The 19,628-nt window shown below is 38.1% G+C and overlaps 1 protein-coding gene across 1 annotated transcript in view; it reads left to right on the top strand.

The window, feature by feature from the left end:
* Nemf (nuclear export mediator factor) overlaps nucleotides 1-19,628 on the top strand; it is a 51,568-nt gene that overhangs the window by 28,197 nt on the left and 3,743 nt on the right. Inside the window, exons 17-28 of the mRNA XM_051195917.1 lie at nucleotides 3,842-3,945; nucleotides 4,553-4,615; nucleotides 7,899-8,011; nucleotides 10,514-10,571; nucleotides 10,911-10,969; nucleotides 11,044-11,164; nucleotides 12,971-13,244; nucleotides 14,550-14,592; nucleotides 14,716-14,765; nucleotides 16,791-16,944; nucleotides 17,933-18,010; nucleotides 18,332-18,529. Of these exons, the coding sequence (XP_051051874.1) occupies nucleotides 3,842-3,945; nucleotides 4,553-4,615; nucleotides 7,899-8,011; nucleotides 10,514-10,571; nucleotides 10,911-10,969; nucleotides 11,044-11,164; nucleotides 12,971-13,244; nucleotides 14,550-14,592; nucleotides 14,716-14,765; nucleotides 16,791-16,944; nucleotides 17,933-18,010; nucleotides 18,332-18,529 (1,315 nt within the window). The remainder of the gene's footprint in view (nucleotides 1-3,841; nucleotides 3,946-4,552; nucleotides 4,616-7,898; nucleotides 8,012-10,513; nucleotides 10,572-10,910; nucleotides 10,970-11,043; nucleotides 11,165-12,970; nucleotides 13,245-14,549; nucleotides 14,593-14,715; nucleotides 14,766-16,790; nucleotides 16,945-17,932; nucleotides 18,011-18,331; nucleotides 18,530-19,628) is intronic.

Raw genomic sequence — 19,628 nt, 5'->3', positions numbered from 1 at the left:
ATTAGTGCAGAAGCCCAGCCCATGGGATGGTGCTACCTTTACTCAGTGTGGGCCTTCCCTTGGCAATTAACCCTCTCAGAAACACTCTCGGTTATACTTGAAGTGTGTTTCCTTGGTGATTCTGAATTCACTCAAGTTGACAAGTAAGATTAACTCATAGATTCTTAGTTATATCTTCCTCATTAGATGTGTATTTTTTTGTAATAATTTTTTTTATGTGTTTTGCCTGTATGTATGTCTATGAGAGGGTGGTAGATCCTGGAGTTGCAGACAGTTGTGAGCCGCCATGTGGGTACTGGGAATTCAACCTGGGTCCTGTGGAAGAACAGTCAGTGTGCTTAACCAATGAGCCATGTCTCCCGCCCCCAAGTGTGTATTCTTTTACTAGACTGACTGTAGGATATGTATTTTATCTCTCCCACTCTGCTTGCTTGTACTTGTTTTTCTACAGATTTCTTTTCTGACAAGTCAGAAAACTAAAGAGTTAAAGTCATTCAGCAGGGATATTTTTTGCATGAAAAAAGAAAGGAATGCAGAACATTGTATATTGTGCCTGAAAAATGACAAAGCTGGAGTAAATGTTTTAGCTTCTTTGTGCATAAAGAAATTGGAGTTCTGTATGTAGGAGCTAACCACAGTGCCTAACTGAAGAGAGGCACCATGCCTTTTTGTAAACCTTTTTTTTTTTTTTTTTTTTTTTTTTTTTTTTACCAGATTGGAGTGTAATACCAGCACTCAGGAGGCAGAAGCAGGCATGTCTCCTTGACTTTAAGGCCTGCCTGGTCAACATAATGAGACTTGGTCTCAAAAACACCACCATCAACAACAACACAATAAGATTAGGGGCATGGGATGTAATTATTAGCTAAAGTAGTTTCCTGGCATGGCCAGGATTGTATCATTGGCAATGCTAAAATCATACAAACAAAAATACTATGAACTAGGCATGGTATCATATTTCTGTAATCCTGATACTTATGAAGTTCAGGCAGGTTGATCATAAGTTCAGGACTAGTCTGAACTACTCCATGTCTCCAAAACAAAAAAAAAAAAAAAAAAAAAAAAAGAACAGGAGATAAGCATTTGACTAGTATCCAAGTCCTAGACATTTGTTAACAAATGAGTCAAAATTAACTCAAGTTCTATCTCCAGCGCCAAATAAGTAAATAAATCAGAAAAATAAAATCTTTTCCTATTGTATTTTGAGGAGTATGATAACTTATTGTTTGATATCTATATGCCATATTTGAAATGGAAGTTTTAAGTAGTTGATTGACTTATATAGAAGATATAGCAGATTTTTACTTTTATTGTCTGACATTTTCTAAATGTCATATAAACATACACTGTTATACTTTCTTCTGTTTAATTTTATCTTGTAAGTGTACATGTATGTCTGTGCTCTACTTGTGTCCAGAAGAGAGTGTCATATACCCTGGTACTGGAGTTACGTATGGTTGTGAGTTGCCATATTCATGCTGAGAATCAAACCCAGGTTCTCTGGAAGAGCAGCAAATGCTCTTAACCATGGAGCCATCTCTCCATCCTCTTACTCTTTCTATCCTGATAATAAATTAATGAGAACCCTAGTTACTTTGTCTTTTGAGAAAAGCTATATCATATTCTGTTGAAATGGAGGGCTGTGTCAAAGGGAATGATGAAACAGAATGGTTTCGGGTTTCTGTTGCTATGAAGAGCCACTGTGACCATGGCAAGTCTTATAAGGAAAACTTTTAATTGGTGGTTTACAGTTTTAGATGCTCAGCCCATTATCATGGAGAGGAACATGGTGGTGTGCAGGCAGACATGGTAATGGGTACATCTTGACCAGAAGGCAACAGGATGCAGACTGAAGCTCTAGGCATGGCTTGGGCATAATGAAACCTCAAAACCCACCCCCACAGTACATATTTCCTCCAACAAGGCCATACCTACTCCTAAAATGCCACACCTCCAAATTGTGCCACTCCCTGTGAGTTCATGGGGGCCAATTACATTCAAGCTTCCACACAGGATTTCTCTACATAGCCCAGACAGGCCTTGCACTTTGATTCTCTTGGCTCACCCTCCTAAGTGCTGGGTTTACAAGTATCTCTCCCCTCACCTGGCACAATTTCTTTGCCAGTTGTCCAGAGCCTATTCAGTATCCCATTGAAAGAAAGCTGAGTCTTAGGCCATTTGATGTTTTGCACTTTTTATCTGTATAATTAACTCATTGTTATGCAATCCTTATGTTTAAGAATGCTTCCTGGTGCTGGAGAGATGGCTCAGAGGTTAAAGCACTAGCTGCTCTTCCAGAGGTTCTGAGGTCAATAACCAGATCTCACATGGCTCACAACCATCCATAATGAAATCTGGTGCTCTCTTCTGGCCTGAACGGATACATGCAGGAGGAACGACGTATACATAATAATAAATAAATTTCCAAAAAAAAAACAAAAGAATGTTTCTTATATAATTTGAGATAGATGGCTTAGTGACTAAGAGCACTTACTGTTCTTCCAGAAGAGAAGAATGGAGTAAAGTTCTCAGCACCCACATTGTGCAGCTAGCTTACAATCTTCTGTGACTCCAGCTCCAGAGGCTTCAATACCTTTTTGGACTCCCTGGGCACCTGCTTTCATGTGTATATATCTATATACAGATACACACATACAACATACACATATAATTAAAATTTTTTTAGGGAAATAAATAGAGCCGGACAGTAGTGGTTCACACTCTCAATCCCAGCACTCTGGAGGCAAAGGCAGACAGATCTCTTGAGTTTGAGGCCAGCCTGGTCTACAGAATAGGTTCCATGACAGGGAATCACAAAGAAACTCTGTCTTAGAGCTGGGCTTTGTGGCATAGGCCTTTAATCCCAGCACCTGGAAAGCTGAGGCAGGTGGATCTTTATGAGTTCAAGGCCAGCCTGGTCTACAAAGAGTTTCAGGACATCCAGAACTGTTATACAGAGAAAGCCTTTCTCAGAAAAGAAAAAAAAGGAAGGAAGGAAGAAAGAAAGAAGAGAAAAATTTTGTCTTGAAAACTAGAGGAAGAAATAAATAGAAATAACTTGGTTTGTGGCTTGTTATTTTTATGATAGGTTAATATAGCCTGGGCTACCCTTAAATCCAAAATGTAGTTGTGGCTGACCTTGAAAAACTCTTGATTCTCTGGCCTCTTTCAAGTGCTAGGAACATAGGTATGTTTCGCCCACCATACCTAGTGAGATAACTTTCTCATAGAATTTAGTTTGTTCTTCACCCCTCCCCCCCCCACCAAACTCCCAAGACAAGGTTTCAGTGTATTATGGGGCAGCACAGAACTCAGAGGTTCCCTTTCCTCTGCCTCCCCAGTACTGGAGTGTCACTATGCTCTGCCAGAATTCTAAGACTGCTATTAAAACAAAACAAACAAACAAAAAAAAATTTACAGGTTTTTTTTGTTGTTGTTGTTGTTGTTTGTTTTTAATTTTTGAAATTTTTGCTTGGTTCTTGAAAAGTAATTGTATTATTGGATTGTTGAAATCTTATTCTATACAAGCATGACAGATTCCTGTTTTGTTATATTTTGTTTTAAAAATGGTATGAATTCAAGCAGCTATAAAGAAAAAATATAAGGCTGGAGATGGCTCAGCAGTTAATAACACCGACTACACTTCAAGATGACCCAGGTTCAATTTGCAGAACCCACACGGCAACTAACAACTCTCTGTAACTTTAGTTCCAGAGGACCTAACACCCTCACACAGATATACATGCAGGCAAAACACCAATGAAATAAAAATAAGTATATTTTAAAAAGAAAAAAAAATTGTTAAAAAAAATCTTAATTCTATTTTCTCTCAATTCAATAGGTTTGAGAAATTTCTGTGGTTCATTAGCTCAGAGAACTATCTAATTATAGGTGGTCGAGATCAGCAACAGAATGAGATCATTGTGAAAAGATACTTGACACCAGGTAAGCTTAAAACCTATGACATTTTTTTCTTAAAACATTTATCAATTGTTTCGCTAATAGGCACTGGGTTTCATCTCATACTCTCATTTGACAGAACTAATTAGAGATTGATTTAATGCTGTGTGGCTTACAATTTGTTGAAGAAGTCTTTGCCATTTCTTGTTAAGTGGGTATTGCAAAGTAGTATTGATGAGTTAATCTGTGTTGTTGGGCTTTTGATCTTCTGGTGTATTTACATAATAGTTTACAGTTTTCCAAGTGATGGTGGATCAGACATTTTAAAGCTTAGTGTTTATGTGCTAAAGTTTTTGAACATGTGTCCAGTTTTCAAGCTGAGTGTATAGTACATGCTTATAGTTACAGCTGCTAGAGAGGCTATATCAAGAGGACCACTTGACCCCAGAAGTTCCAGAATAACCTATGTAGCATAAAGAGATCCTGTTTCAAAAACAGGAAAGAAGCAGTTACATATGCAGGCAGACCAATCATGAATATAAACTTTAAAATAAAGTAAAAATTTAGAAGAAGGTAAAACAAAAGCCAGTCAACAACAACAAAAAAAAAAAACAGGACCTAAAATATCATTTCCCATTTGTCTTTCTCTAAGGAGACATTTATGTACATGCTGATCTTCATGGAGCTACCAGTTGTGTGATTAAGAATCCAACAGGTAATATAACTCCTGTGTGCATGCCTCTGTGTGTTTATGTGTGAGAATATGCACATGTAATCCTTCATGCAGGTGCCCATTGTGTCCAGAAGAGAGTGTTGAATCTCCTGAGTAGAGTCACAGTCATAGAGACATAAACTAGTTGGGCTCTGGGGACTGGCCTCAGGTCCTCTGCATTCTTAACTGATAAGCCATCTCTTTGGCCTCCTGAAAACATTTTTAATGTTCCTGATAAAAAAGAACTAATACTCAGCTCCCAGTACTGCAAACAAAAAAGAGATGAAGAAAGATTATAATGATACAAGAACTGAATGAAGAGTCATAACATATGTGTCTGGCAATTGTGTCTTAAAATAATGAAAGGTAATGGGATGGGTAGACATGGGTACACACAGTGATATTTGGAAATATCGACACTGAACATGAATAGAACAATTAAACAGTAGATTAACAAGGAATAGAAGACTTGAATAGATTGATAACTAAACCTAACTATCTCTAACAACTATCCAGAGAACATTGTCTACATAGATCAGATGGTAGAAGAAACAGAAGATTGAAAGAAATTCATAACAAGTAAAGAGATTAAAACAATAAATAGAATTCCAGCTAGGCAATGTTGGTGTATGCCTCTAATTCTGGCAATCAGGCTTTAATTCTGGCAATCAGGAGGCAGAGGCAAGGTAGATTCTCTCGAGTTCAAGGCAAGCCTGATCTATAGCGCAAGTTCCAGGACAGCCAAGGCTACACAGAGAAACCTGTGTTGAAAAAGCAAAGCAAACAAAAAGATAAAAGAAAATCCCAGACTCAGATACCTTAATTGATGAATTATAGTAATCTTTTATTTAAAAACAAAACAACAACAACAAAAAAAAAAAAAAAAAAAAAAAAAACTAATGCTTCAAAAACTCTTCCTCCCAAATAAGAGAGGTGGGAATACTTCCTGATTTATTCTGTCAGCTGGTATTTCCTAGTAATAAAACCAGATAAGTACATCACTAGAAAAATAGCAACTTCATTTAGAGTACAGACACAGAAATCCTTGACAAGGTATGAATAGCCTGAATCTAGCAACATACTGAAAGGATTATATACCATGTGCTTTATTCCAGAATTTCAATTGTTGTAGTAAAACCATTTGGTAAGCTAGATGTGGTCATGCCCAATGAAATCTCAATATTCTAGAGGTTGAGGCAGGAGGATCTCCAAATTTCAGGCCAGACTAGACTATGTAGTGAGATTTTTGTCATTAAAATTTGAGTCATTTGTTGTGGAAGGTCCCAGCCCATTGTGGGTGGGGATAGCCTGGGCTGGTGGTCCTTGGTGCTATAAAAAGGCAGGCTGAGCAAGCAATGATGAGCAAGTCAATAAGCAGCACTCCATGGCCTCTTCAGCATCTCCTGTCTTCAGGTTTCTGCCCTATTTGAGTTCCTTGCTTTGGCTTCTCTCAGTGGACTGTGACACTGGATACGCAAGCCAAGTAAACCCTTTCCTTCCCAAGCTGCTTGGTTTTTTTTTTTTTTTTTTTTTTTTTTGTCATGGTGTTTTATCACTGCAGTAGAAGTAGAAACCAAACTAAGGCAACAATAAAAGGAAATTTTAAATCCTCAAATTGACAAGAAGTAAAAACTATTTTGTGTGTGTGTATGTGTTTGTTTTGGTTTTTGGAGACAGGGTCTATATATATGGAGACTTACTATGTAGACCAGGCCAGCCTCAAACTCTTAAGATATCCACCTGCCTCTGCCTCCTGAGTGCTTAGATTAAAAGTGTTTGCCATATATGGAAGTTACCAGGATGTTAGAGTTAGAATAAACAAGCAACCATTTCTACACAGCCTGTGATGAGTACAATAATAAGTTGTAACTAAGCATGGGGGCACAGGCCTGCAATTCCAGCAGCTGTGAAGTAGACCAGGAGAATCAGGTGTTGCAGGTCATTCTTAAACAGCCTAGGCTATGTGAGATTCTATCAAAAAAAGAAAAGAAAATACATTTATTTCTGTATACTAGTGTCTTAGTTCTCTATTGTTGTGATTAAAACACAATGACCAAAGCAAATACTAAGGAGTTTAATTTAAACTGAGATTTCCAGAAGGTTGAGATTTTTTGATGAGCCAGGTGGTGGTGTTGCATGCCTTTAGTAAATCCCAACACTAAATAAAACAACAAAAAGTTTTTGATGATAGACATGCCACCAAAGGCATAGTGGCAGGTGACTGGAGCCCAGCTGAGAGCTCACATGCAGGTCCACAAACAGGAATCATTGAGTACATTGGGGATGGCAGGAGGCTTTTGAAATCTTAAGCTCATCCCCAGTGACACACCTCCTTCAACAAGGTTACACTGGTCCCTGGCCTCTGGCCCCCGTCCTTCCCAAGCAACCACCAATTGAGAATCAAGTATTCAAATGCCTGAGATTTGTGGAGAGGCATCTCACTGAAACCACTACAGCTAGCAATGAATAAACTGATAAACCAGGCATAGTAAAATTATAAAGTAAGGGGCGTGAGGATGTAGGCCTTTAATAGAGTGCTTGCCTAATACGCATTAATCTCCAGTGCCACATAGACCACATATAACAGTGCAGGCCTATAATCCTAGCATTCAGGAAGCAGAGGGGAAAGCATCAGAAATGCAAAGTGATCCTTAGCTACAGAGCAAGCTTGAGGCCTAGGCTGTGTAAGACCCTATCTTTAAAAAGAAAGAAAAAAATAGGGACTATGGCTCAGTGATATAGTACTTTTCTAATGTGCATGAAGCACTAGATTTTAATCAATAATACCATAAAATTAGTGATATACTTGTCAAGATAAAGAAGGCTATAGGTAAAATGTTAAAGGAAAGTAAAGAAAGCCAGGTGATCATACCTATAATCACAGGAGCAGAGGCAGGAGGACTAGTATAAATTCTAGGCTAAACAGGAAAGGCTACAGATAATCCCATTTATCTGAACTTGACAAAATATGGACAGAAAATAACTTAGTGGTTTCAGGTAGCCGAGTTTTAGAAAGGAAGGTTGCTTGTGGGTGGGTGCTAAAAATTATATAGTGATAGTGGTTACACTGCATTATCTCATGTGCTCATGAACACACACACACACACAAATAAGTGTAAAAAAATAAAATTAAACAAAACTTTTGGTCTCTAACACTGCAACAACCGATATAGGATCTTGAAATAAATATTTATATGATAGAAACTGTTGTACTAAGTATAACTTTGACATCTTACTCTGTAGAAATCCTGTACTTTGGTATTGAAACATAGCATTGCTGTTATAGGAGAAGCCATCCCTCCACGGACTTTGACTGAGGCAGGCACAATGGCACTTTGCTACAGTGCTGCTTGGGATGCACGAGTTATCACTAGTGCTTGGTGGGTGTACCATCATCAGGTAATAAGGGCTGTGGTCTATTTTCTTAATCTCTTAACAGCTATACCTCATTACAAATGGTTAGGATATAGAAAGCAGACGAAGTACCTGCCTTGATAAAGTTGATGTTTAAGCAGTAGACAAAAATATATGCATACCAGGTAGCAAGTACTGTGATGAAGAAAACAAAATTTCTCTTTTGGGTCTCCTATGTAGCCTTGGCTGGCCTGGAGCTTGCTATGTAGACCAAATTGGTAACAGAGATCCACCTGCCACTGCTTCCCAAGTGCTGGGATTAAAGGTGTGCAGCACTATATCTGACTTAATTAGATTTTTTTAATTCTCTTTTGCCTTTCCAGAAAACTAGATATAACTTGTGTTTTGTGTATTCACTTGGTTTTAGTGATTGACCTTTTTTTCAAAAAGGTTTATTTATTTATTGTGTATACAGTGTTCTGTCTGCATGTATGTATGCTTCCAGAAGAGGGTACTGATCTCATTACAGATGGTTGTGAGCCACCTTGTGTATGATGGGAATTGAACTCAGGATCCCTGGAAGAGCAGCCAGTGCTCTTAACTACTGAGCCATCTCTCCAGCCTTTATGTTCAATGCTGTTTTGTTTGTTTTTGTATGCCTTTTTGATTCTGTTTTGTCATACTGGGAATTGCACTTGGATACTAATGCAATCTAAAAGTACCCTTAGCCCTCTTTATTACTTTTATTTTGTGAGGACATCTAAGTTCTTCCAGCTGGCATTAAACTCACCCGTATAGCCCACTCAGGACTTGAACTCTCAGTCCTCCTGCCTTTGTATCTGGGTAGCTGGGAGTATAAGCCTGTGCCACCAAGCTCAGCTGTTAGTGCTATTTGTTATTCTTTCATATTTGACTTCCCATTGCAAATAAACCCTCCCCCACCCCCACCCCTTGTTTTTTTGATGCAGGGATTCTCTGTGTAGCTTTGGAGCCTTTCCTGGAACTAGCTCTGAAGACCGCGCTGGCCTCAAACTCACAGAGATCCGCCTGCCTCTGCCTCCCGAGTGCTGGGATCAAAGGCATGCGCCACCAACACCTGGCTATAAATCCACATTTCCAAGAATTATATTTGATAATGATATACTAATTGTACAAGAATCACAAATTATGTGGTAAGATTAAAAATATCCTTGAAATTCATTTCATTTTATATTTATGTTATTTGCTATTCTGTGATGTGGTTTTAGGAAATTAATATACTTGAGGGTAATACTTTATACCTCTACTATTAATTAAAGTGATTTTATAACTAATAAAGATACACTCAAGTTTAAAGAATTTACAAATGTGTAATAACTTTTGAATAAGCTGTCTCTTTTTTTTTTTTTTTAACCAAATTACATTTTTAAGAATTATGTTAATTCCTTCTAGAAAAATCTGATTTAGCAGCTAGGGAGGTGGCTCAGTCAGTGAAGACCCTTGTCATCAAGCCTATCGACCTGAGTTCAGTTAAATGGTGGGAGGGGAGAAACACACAATGTCCTTTGATCTCTGTAGCATACATGCATGCAAACACAGAAAATTAAATTGTTAAAGTTTGGAAGCTGGAGAGATGGCTCAACTCTTAAAGAGTGTATACTGCTTTTTCAGAGCACCCAAGTTCAATTTCTAGCACCCACATTAGCAGCTCACAACTACCTGTAACACAAGCTCCAGGGGACTTAGCAGGCACCGGCACACACATGCACATACTATCACACAGACACAGACATAATTAAAAGTATTTCACAGCCAGCATCATGGTGGATGCCTTTAATCTGAGCACTCTTTCAAGTCTGAGGCGAGCAGCCTGATCTAGAGTGAGTTCCAGGGGAGCCGGGGCTACACAGAGAAACTCTGTCTCAAGAAACAAAAACAAACAAAAAAATTTTTTTCAAAATATTTTTTAAAGAAAAAAATAGCTGTTTTACTATTTACAGAAAAGAATTTTAGTGACTGTAACTTTATCTTCCCTAAGGTTTTATGTTAAGCTTATTAAACTTACTCTTTTCTCATTATATCCTATGTTGGAAGAAAAAGCTAGTTCTAGTCTAGTCTGTGTCATTTTATTGGAGTAGTAGATCTTTTGTTATTTCTTCATTTATATATGTTGTCAAGTATATCTGTCATTGGAAGGATATAGCTATGTCTGCAGTATTGAGAATTTTTGCTAAATTGCAGTTTTCAGGACTTAAAGTTGCTTCCTTGAATATGATTATTTCCTCCTCTTGGGTAGAAAACATTTTATACGAACATCTTAAGAGACTAAAGATGTAGTTCAGTTGGGAGAGTGCCTTCCCAGCATGCACAAAGCCCTGGCTTAATCCCAGGTGCCACGTAAATTAGGCATGGTATGTACAATGTGACCCTAGCACTCAGGAGGTGGAGGGGCTAGAAATTCAGGGTCATCTTCGGTCACATAGCAAGTTTAAAGCCAACCTGCAGTAACAAAGCCTGTCTCATTTATTTTCTTTAGATAATAATTTAATGCATTATTGTGTTCTTCAGGTGTCTAAAACAGCACCAACAGGAGAATATTTGACAACAGGAAGCTTCATGATAAGAGGTAACAGTTAACATGAAAAATATGTAGCCAAGAGCCATTTTACAGATATTCTTGAGTAGAAATGGACTACTATAATTGGACATACTGATTTTGTTAGGAAATAAGGGAATTTTTGCCTTGGCATGGCAAATTCAGCATTTGTCATCATACATTTACTGATGAGAATGCATTTCACATAATTGGGTTATAATATAATTATTCCTATATATAATATTAAGTATTGTAAGTGCTTATGTTCTGGTACAAGGTAAAATTGGATCTAATCATTGTTATGTAATATTTTCAGACAAAAAAGTAGAGAAAACATTTTTATAATATCATGTGTATTATCTCTTATAGGAAAAAAGAATTTCCTTCCTCCTTCATATCTAATGATGGGGTTCAGCTTCCTTTTTAAGGTACTGTTCACTTTCTGTGGGCTTACTTTATGCTCTCACTAAAGTGCAGCAGTGAGGAAGATCTGTTTCTCCAGGTAGATGAGTCTTGTGTCTGGAGACATCGAGGTGAACGGAAAGTCAGAACACAGGATGAAGACATAGAAACGCTGACGAGCTGCACAAGTGAACTCGCGTCTGAAGACATGGAACAACTAGGTAGTTGACATGTTGTAGTGAATTGGCTTGTGATTTGTGTGTGCTTGTTTATGTGCACGAGTGTGGGAGGCCAGAGGACAACATTGGGTGTTTTGGAGGCACTCTCCACTTTCTCTGGAGACTGGATTTCTTTCTGGTCTGGAGCTTGCTGATTAGCAAGTCTGGCCAGTGAGCCAAACCCTTACCATCATTGTCCGGATGACAAGTACGCGCCACCACACCTGATTTGTTACTGATCTTCCCTTCGTGTGGTTTCTGCCAATCTAGCTCATATCCTTGTTCCTGAAAGGCAAGCACTTTACCAACTAAATCTGCATCTTCCCAGCCAGGCCTGTGACTTTGTTTTCTTCTTGACAAAATACCATGTGTAGCTCTGGCTTGCCTAGAACTTGTCATTGAACTTGCATCAGTCCTTCTGTCTTTGTCTCCCATTGTTAGGATTACAGGATTCACCATGTTATCTAGCCAAGTCTTGTGATTTTTCACTCTCTAGTTTTATTTCTGAATCTTTAGAAATTGTGTCTCGTCTGTGATAACCAGAATTTCAAAAGTAGTCCAAAGTACTATTAATTTTACTGAATTTTGTTTCTGGAGATACTAAATATGCTCTTTTTTTGTACTAGGGAAATTGAAAAAATATTCCGATGAATTAAACATAGTTTAATTAAGGGGCAGGAGAGATGGCTCAGAGGTTAAGAATACTTCTTCCAGAGGTCCTAAGTTCAATTCCCAGCAACCACATGGTAGCTCACAATCATCTGTAATGAGATCCGGTGCTCTCTTCTGGCCTGCAGTCATACATACAGGCAGAACTCTGTATACATAATAAATAAATCGTAAAAAAAAAAAAAGAAAGAAATACACAACCAAAATACTTTTGATAAAATTTGAACATTTAAACATTTTATAAATATACTTAACAGATAAACTTTGGATACTTATGAATTAACATTTCCATTTGGGTTTAGGAATTAGAAATGATAGGAAGATGAATTTATATTAAATATAATTTATTTTCTTCTTTTTTTTTTTTTTTTTTTGGTCAAGACACGGTTTCTCTGTGCAACAGTCCTAGCTGTCTTGGATCTCTGTAGATCAGGCTGGCCTCAAACTTACAAAAATTTGCTTGCCTCTGCCTCCTGAGTGCTGGGATTTACTAAGGGCATGTGTCACCACCGCCCAGTTCAAGAATAATTTCTAACATGGGACTTTTGGTTCAGGCCAGGCTTTTGACTGTCATCCTGACTCATTTGAAAATCGGTTTTCAAATGCTGATAAGCCAGTATGCCCAGCTTTGGTTGATTTTTTTTTTTTTTTTTTTTTTTTTTTTAAATAATATATTTGCTTTATGTAGAGAGACCTACCTCCCTAAGGAACCTAGATAAAGGGTACCTTGAACTACTTCTATAGTTACTCTCCTAGAGTCATTCCTTGTTGGAGTCATAATTCATTGCTTAATTTAAAACTACTGTTGTTGGATTCTATTGATTGATGCCTGCCATGTCCTTGTCATAAAGTAATATATAAATAACAATAATACATATTTCTTAATTTCATGATAATCCTTGCCTTTTGGAAATAGCTGTGACAAACAATCTAGGTTTGTTACAGAAATGATAGTGATGTCCATCTGTGGTAAAATGATCTCGAAAGTCATGTAAGGACTATCATTTTGTCAGAGAGTATAGCACATTGTGGAGATGACCAAGAATCTTTCTGGTGACCTGTTGGGCAACCTAGGAATCAACTGGAATCATGTGGCCTCCTTGGGAGTTTCACACTTACTTTCCTTATGGAATTCTGCAGAAGCGGGCGACAGTAGTGAAGACGACAAAGAGGACATACATGGAACTCCTGTACAAGTAGAACTCGTGACCCAGGTCAGTCAAGAGGACATTGCTGTTCAGAGTGGCAGAGATGAATTAAGTGAGGAATTAATACAGGAAGAAAGCTCTGAAGATGGAGAATCTAAAGAAGTTACAAAAGACGAAGAGCCCGTTGATGAAATGAAGGGTGAGGAGGAAGACACCCTCAGTTACCCTGACACCACCATTGACTTGTCCCACCTTCAGTCCCAGAGGTAACTGAAAAGAATTGAAGTTTCCTTTATAGACTGGAAACGATGGTGCGGGAACCCTTATAAAACAATAGCACTGTTCATGTTGTGTTACTCAGGCTTATTCGGGTCCTTTTGCCCTCCTTTGTGTTTATATTTTTTTAGCATTTGTCTCTTACTAGAAATTCCCAGAACCAAAGGGAAAAAGTCCATAAAAAGAAGACAAAGGGGTAAAAATAGACGAAGCAGCATGGAGTGAGGGAGGTGCAGAAGGACACATGGAACCTGAAAGAGGAAGAGACTACATGAGGGTTACTTAGGGAGTCAGGAGATATGGGAAAGAAGACTCTACCACAATGTTTATTTGAAAATACTGCAGTGAAGGAAGGCATGGGGAGACGACTCAAAAGAAAACATACTGCTTTTATAGGGTACCTGAGTTTGGGTCCCAGAATCCCTGTTAGACCACTCACAGCTGCCTGTAACTCAGTTCCAGGGAATCCAGAGTTGTCTTCTGGCTTTTCTCCACTCATTTGCACAGACACACTATATAATTAAATAATTAAATCTTAAAGCTGAACATAGTAGCACACCTTTAATCTCAGCAAAGGCAGACAGAACGATTGAGTTTCAGGCCAGTCTGCTCTAAGAGTCAGTTCCAAAACACTCTACTATACAGAGAAACCTTGTCTTACAAATCAATCTTTGTGGGTGGGAAGGAGCTGTTCAAGACAGGGTTCTTCTGTGTAGCCCTCCTGTCCTGGATCTCACTTTGTATACCAGTGTGGCCTTAAACTCACAGAGATCCAACCACCTCTGCTTCCCAAGTGCTGGGATTAAAACGTGTGCCATCACAGAGGATGGTAGTTTTTTTGTTGTTGGTTTGTTTTTGTTTAAGCATTGCTATTAGAGTTCTAAAACATGGATGGCTTAGAAGTCAGACAGACCAAAATGAAGTTTTAGGATGTCTCCTTGGCAAACCACCCTGTGTTTTAAGAATGTTTTTCTTAGAAAACGGAATTTCCCTTCCACAGGTTTTCAGTGGAGATTTTAGTGTACAGTGTCAAGCAGTAGCTCAGAGTGAGGTTTCAGCTCTACAAGTGGGTGTAGTGCTGCGTACCTGAGGTAGGAAGAGAAGTTCACAATCATCCCCAATTCCATAGAGAGCTCAAGGACAATTTGAGCTCAGCAGGAATGTATGAAAACATAGGAAGATGATTGCTTGTATTTTGTCAAATTTGAAGGTTTATAGAATTGTAAGAAAATGGGAAGTTTTAAGACTGTAACTGAATGGTTTTCGTAGGCTAATAAATTCTTTTGTTTTCATAGGCCTCTGCAGAAACTGGCTTCAAAAGAAGAATTTTCTAATTCAGTAAGCTTTTTTTAAAGTTACGTTTAAAAAGTATTGTTTTTCTGAATAATTTTGTTTTAAAATTCACTTTTTGAAAAAAAAATATAGAAATGGTCTCATGATTCCTTGTTTTTGTTTTAATAGAGCGACAGTAAATCACAGAGTCGAAGACATTTGTCAGCCAAGGAAAGAAGGTAAAAGTGTTATATGACTGAGTCACTTTTTAAAATTGACAGCTGGGCAATGAGATGAGTCAAAGGGTCTCATTGTAGGAGAGAACTGACTCTTAGCTGAAAGTCCTCTGACCTCTATATATTTGACATATTTGACTATTTTGAAGACTCCTTTAATCACAAAAATTTTTTTTTTTGTTTTATTTTGGGTTTTTTTATTTGTTTTTCGAGACAGAGTTTTTCTGTGTAGTTCTGACTGTCCTGAACTTGCTTCTGTAGATCAGGATGGCCTGGATCTCAGAGATTTGGCTGCCTCTGCCTCCCTTGTACTTGGATTAAAGGTGTGCATCACCACCATTGGGAACTCAGCAGTTAAGAACACTTGACTGTTCTTTCAGAGGTTCTGAGTTCGATTCCCGGTGGCTCACAGCCATCCATAGTGGGGTCTGATACCCTCTTCAGGCATAAAGACCTACATGCAGGTAGAACACTCACATAAATGGTTTTTAAAAATAAATCTTAAAAGGGGGGGGGCATGTACCACCACTGCCTGGCTATCACCAAGACCCTTTATGTCCAACTCTAATGTGGTTTTTGTATTTAAGGCTCATCTGTGGTAGATCAATAAAACAGACCTTTTATTATGTAAATGTGAACAGTGATTGTAGAGACATTATGGATATAAAACAGTTGATTGTTTTCATTAATAGTTGTACAAATTAATAATTTCACTGTGATATTTCTATACCATGCTTTGATATTATTTTAATAATTTATTTTTTAAATTTAATGTGCACTGATATTTTGCCTGCATGTATGTCTGTGTGAGTGTATTGGGTCCCATAGAACTGGAGTTACAGACAGTTGCGTCATGTGGGTGCTGGGAATTGAACTCAGGTCGTCTGGAAGAAGAGCCAGTGCTTTTAACTATTGAGCTATCTCTTATTTTTTCTCTTAACCTTTCTTGCCCTTCCCTTTTTTACCCCCTCTTTAATTCAAGGATATTAATAAGAATAAATAGAAATTCTTAAAATTGATTAGGAAAATTTTGTATAAAACAAAATGGCTCAGGCAGGTAAGTAAAGTATTTATCATGTTGGCATAAAGATCTGAGTCCTGATTCCTAGTCCTCATGTAGAAAGCTGAACAGAGCAGTGTGTACCTGTTGTCTTAGCAGGTGGGAGATCCTGCCTCAGGGGGATAAGGCAGGGGTTGATGGAGCAGAGCACGTCATCCTCCAGGCTCTGCATGCACATACACATGGCAAATATACCTTAAGATATTTTAGCAACTAGGTACATGGTTGCTAGTAAAGAAAGACTGCTCGGTGAATTAGCATTGAAATAAGGAGAGACAGGTTTGGAAGTAAAAATAAACTGGAGGGAAGGGAAAGGAAAAGAAAGTTGATGTATATATTATAAAATCTTACACGGTTAGATTAGAAGGTAAATTTAGATTAAAATAGGAAAACATGGAATGACTAAGGACTTAGAGATTTATTTTACAAATGGTATTATGGAAATGTTTGGAAACTTTTGAGTGGGACTATGATGGATAAGGAAACAGAGAAGGTTATAAGAAATATGGAGGAAGCCTTAAGAGGCAGTGAGTACCTGGACTAAGGTAATAGCATTGGGAATAGAAAGATGCCAAAGCAACAGAATGTACTCTTCTTCCTTAATGTGGTTGTTTGGATGTACTTAGTTAATCCACCAGCCAACAAATATATTGACTGTCCAAGATCTGGCAAAGCCATGCTGATAGAATACTACCAATCCTGGTGTCTGCACTTTATTTAGGGTTGTTAGTTGAATAAATGAATGTGTAGTTGAGGGATATGCATAAGTAATTTTTTAGTCTAGATGACAGAATGACAAATTTTTGAAAGATATTCTGGCCTTTTGTACCTGATAACTTGAGCATCTTTGCATTATTAAGTTAAAGAGAAGCAGTCACATATTGTACATGTTCCCTTTACCTTTTACACATTTTTAGGGTACACTTGACATTCTTAAAATTTGGTGTTTCTGCTTGGTTTCTGTTTAGGGAAATGAAAAAGAAAAAGCTTCCAAGTGACTCAGGGGATTTAGAAGTGATAGAAGGAAAGGACAAAGAGAGAGAGAGTTCTGTGCACACTGAAGCTTACCAGAACACTAGCAAAAATGTTGCATCTGGACAGCCAATGAAAAGAGGACAAAAGGTAATAATTGTGCTTCTGAATGATCTGTTAGTTCAGTATGGCTCACATGTGAAGCTGTGGGTTTCCTCCCGGCTTTGCAAAGTTTAAAAGTGAAATAGAAGGGGCTAGTTGCTCTTCTAGAAGACTCAGATTCAACTTTGGCTCTTACGTGGCAGCTAACAACTGTCAGTCCAGTTCAGGAGATCCAACACCCTTTTCTGGACTCTGCGGGGCATCAGGCATACAAGTGGTACACAAATGTATATGCAGGCAAAATGCCCATAGACATAAAATAATTTTTAAGTAAAATAGAATATGTGCATAATTGTTTTAATTCTGATGCTAGAAATTAGCTGGAAAGGTTAAGACTATACCTGATGAAGGTGTACTGGGAAAGCACTTCTGATAACACATACAAACTCCCTGAGAAATTGTGAGTGCTAGCACTGAGTCTGAACTGGTAGAGTCCCTTCCTTCACTGTTGCTGCACTGGGATTTGAAAGTTGGACAAGGAAGTCATTGTGATGTAGATGTCATGTTCTGCTATGGCAGCACCATCTGAGAGGGTCATCACTTGCTTCAGACAGAGGGCTGCCAGTGTGTGTCACCAACAACCTGAGTCACCAGCAGAGTCGCTTACAGTTTCTGCTTAGCCCTGGCCCTCCACCTACGCAGGGTCCTCTGTACCTGTTGAACCATTCTTGCACAGGGACCCCAGAAGGAAGACTCAGAGACAGCAAGAGAGGGGCAGAGAGCCACACTTTTACAGCAACTTTAATCAAAATAAGTTGTATTGGTTTACCCTTATTTGTATATATCTCTTCTGTTCTATTGTGGCAGATTGCTTGAGGGATGAGAGATATAGCATCTTCTTCCTGTCATCCATATTATAATGTCAACCATTTTATAATGGTTAGTGTCTTGTTCAAAAGCACACTTAATAGAATAAAAGAGGCATTTTTAAAAAAATACTGTTTACTGCTTTTTTTTTCGAATCTTTTTATTTCAGAGTAAAATGAAAAAAATGAAAGAAAAATACAAAGACCAGGATGAAGAAGATCGTCAGCTTATTATGAAATTGCTAGCAGTGAGTAACATCTTAAATCATTTCTGTTGCTTTACAGTGGGCCAGTGAGATGGCTCAGTAGGTAAAGCACTTTTCACCAAGCCTGACCTCCTAAATTCAGTTCCTAGAACACCCATATTCAAAGAAGAAAACTAACTCCTACGTGTTGTCCTCTGAATGCCACATGTATATTATGGCATGGGTGCCCCTACACTCCTAACATACACACAAATGTAAGGAAAAACAAAAGCTTAGATTCAAAACATTGAAGTGTAATTATTTAAAAACCTTAGTATTAATAATAATTGATTTCTCCCCCCCCCCCCCCTTATAAATTGAAAGTCTGCAGGTTCAAACAAAGAAGAAAAGGGGAAGAAAGGAAAGAAAGGAAAAACAAAAGATGAACCTGTGAAAAAACAGCCACAGAAAGCCAGAGGTGGACAACAGGTTTTAGATGTTGTTAAGAGGGAAGCTCCATCCCTTCAGGTTTTAACTCACGACTTACAAGACTTAGCTGTAGATGACCCACATGATGACAAGGTGAGTGTTCCCATTGGGGTGACCACAACCTGGGGCTGACAGGGTTAGTCCAAGCAAGTCAGTCTTCACCTTACAAACAAAGCCTCAAAGCCTAAAATTAGGTTCATAAAAAGTGCACAGCTGATAGACTGATTAGAAGCCTTTGGAAAATTAGTTTGGGGCAAGAAAGATGGCATTTTTAAGTTTCTTGCCATAAGGCCTGAGTTATAGCCCCAGAATTGGATGCAATTTATGTGCTTATGACTCTCACACTGGGAATGCTGTCAGCCAGGGAGCAGAGCCCACTCAGCAAGCTCCCAATGAAAAATCTTAAAGTAGATGCTATTCCTGATGACATCCAAGATTGCCCTCTGACCTCCACAGGCACACAGACAGACACAAGTATATATGCACATAGCACACACAAAATAACAGTTTTATGGGAGAGGTTTTACATTCCAGTGAAACTCAGTTAAAATAAGAGGAAGTACTCGGCTTGAGTAGAAAATAAATTTTTCTGTAAACTTTTCTATAGGATTAAATAACTATGTTGTTTGGAGTTAGGTCTGTTATGGAAGCAGGAAGAACATTTTTGCCAGCTAAGGTAGTTATTTAATTGATTTATCAACTAGATCATTTAAAAGCCCACAGTTAAGTATATTTTTGTTCATGAATAGATAATTATTGTTGAAATGCTGAGCTTTAAAAAAAACTGTATAAAGTACAGACTGAAGGTTGACAGGTGGGATGATCACTGTAATAATAAATCAGACAGCTATTTTTTTACTTGGGTTGCACCATTTTTAGTTAAAGCTTGAGTTATACATTCTGTTTAGTGAGATGTTTATAGGGATTTCTTGTCAGTATTCTTTAGATTAGACCAACAAAAATCCATGCCAGACATGGTGGCATATAGCTAGAATTCCAGCCCTTCAAAAGCCAGCTTACGTAGCAAGTCATGGAAAGGGAAAATTCCTACCAGGCATTAATCTTCTTTCGCATTATGTTTCGCATTATTACAAATGGAGCTTTTAGGAAGGGAAGTAAATGCCCTTATGAGATAAAGGGAACCTATCAAATGAAGACCTGGGAATCAGATGCTTTAAGAGTCTCATGTAGC

The sequence above is a fragment of the Phodopus roborovskii genome, unplaced genomic scaffold (genome assembly GCF_943737965.1).
Source record: "Phodopus roborovskii unplaced genomic scaffold, PHOROB, whole genome shotgun sequence".
NCBI classification, from domain to species: Eukaryota; Metazoa; Chordata; class Mammalia; order Rodentia; family Cricetidae; genus Phodopus; species Phodopus roborovskii.
The sequence above is the reverse complement of the archived record's forward strand: the minus strand, read 5'-3'. Positions and strand labels throughout refer to the sequence as shown.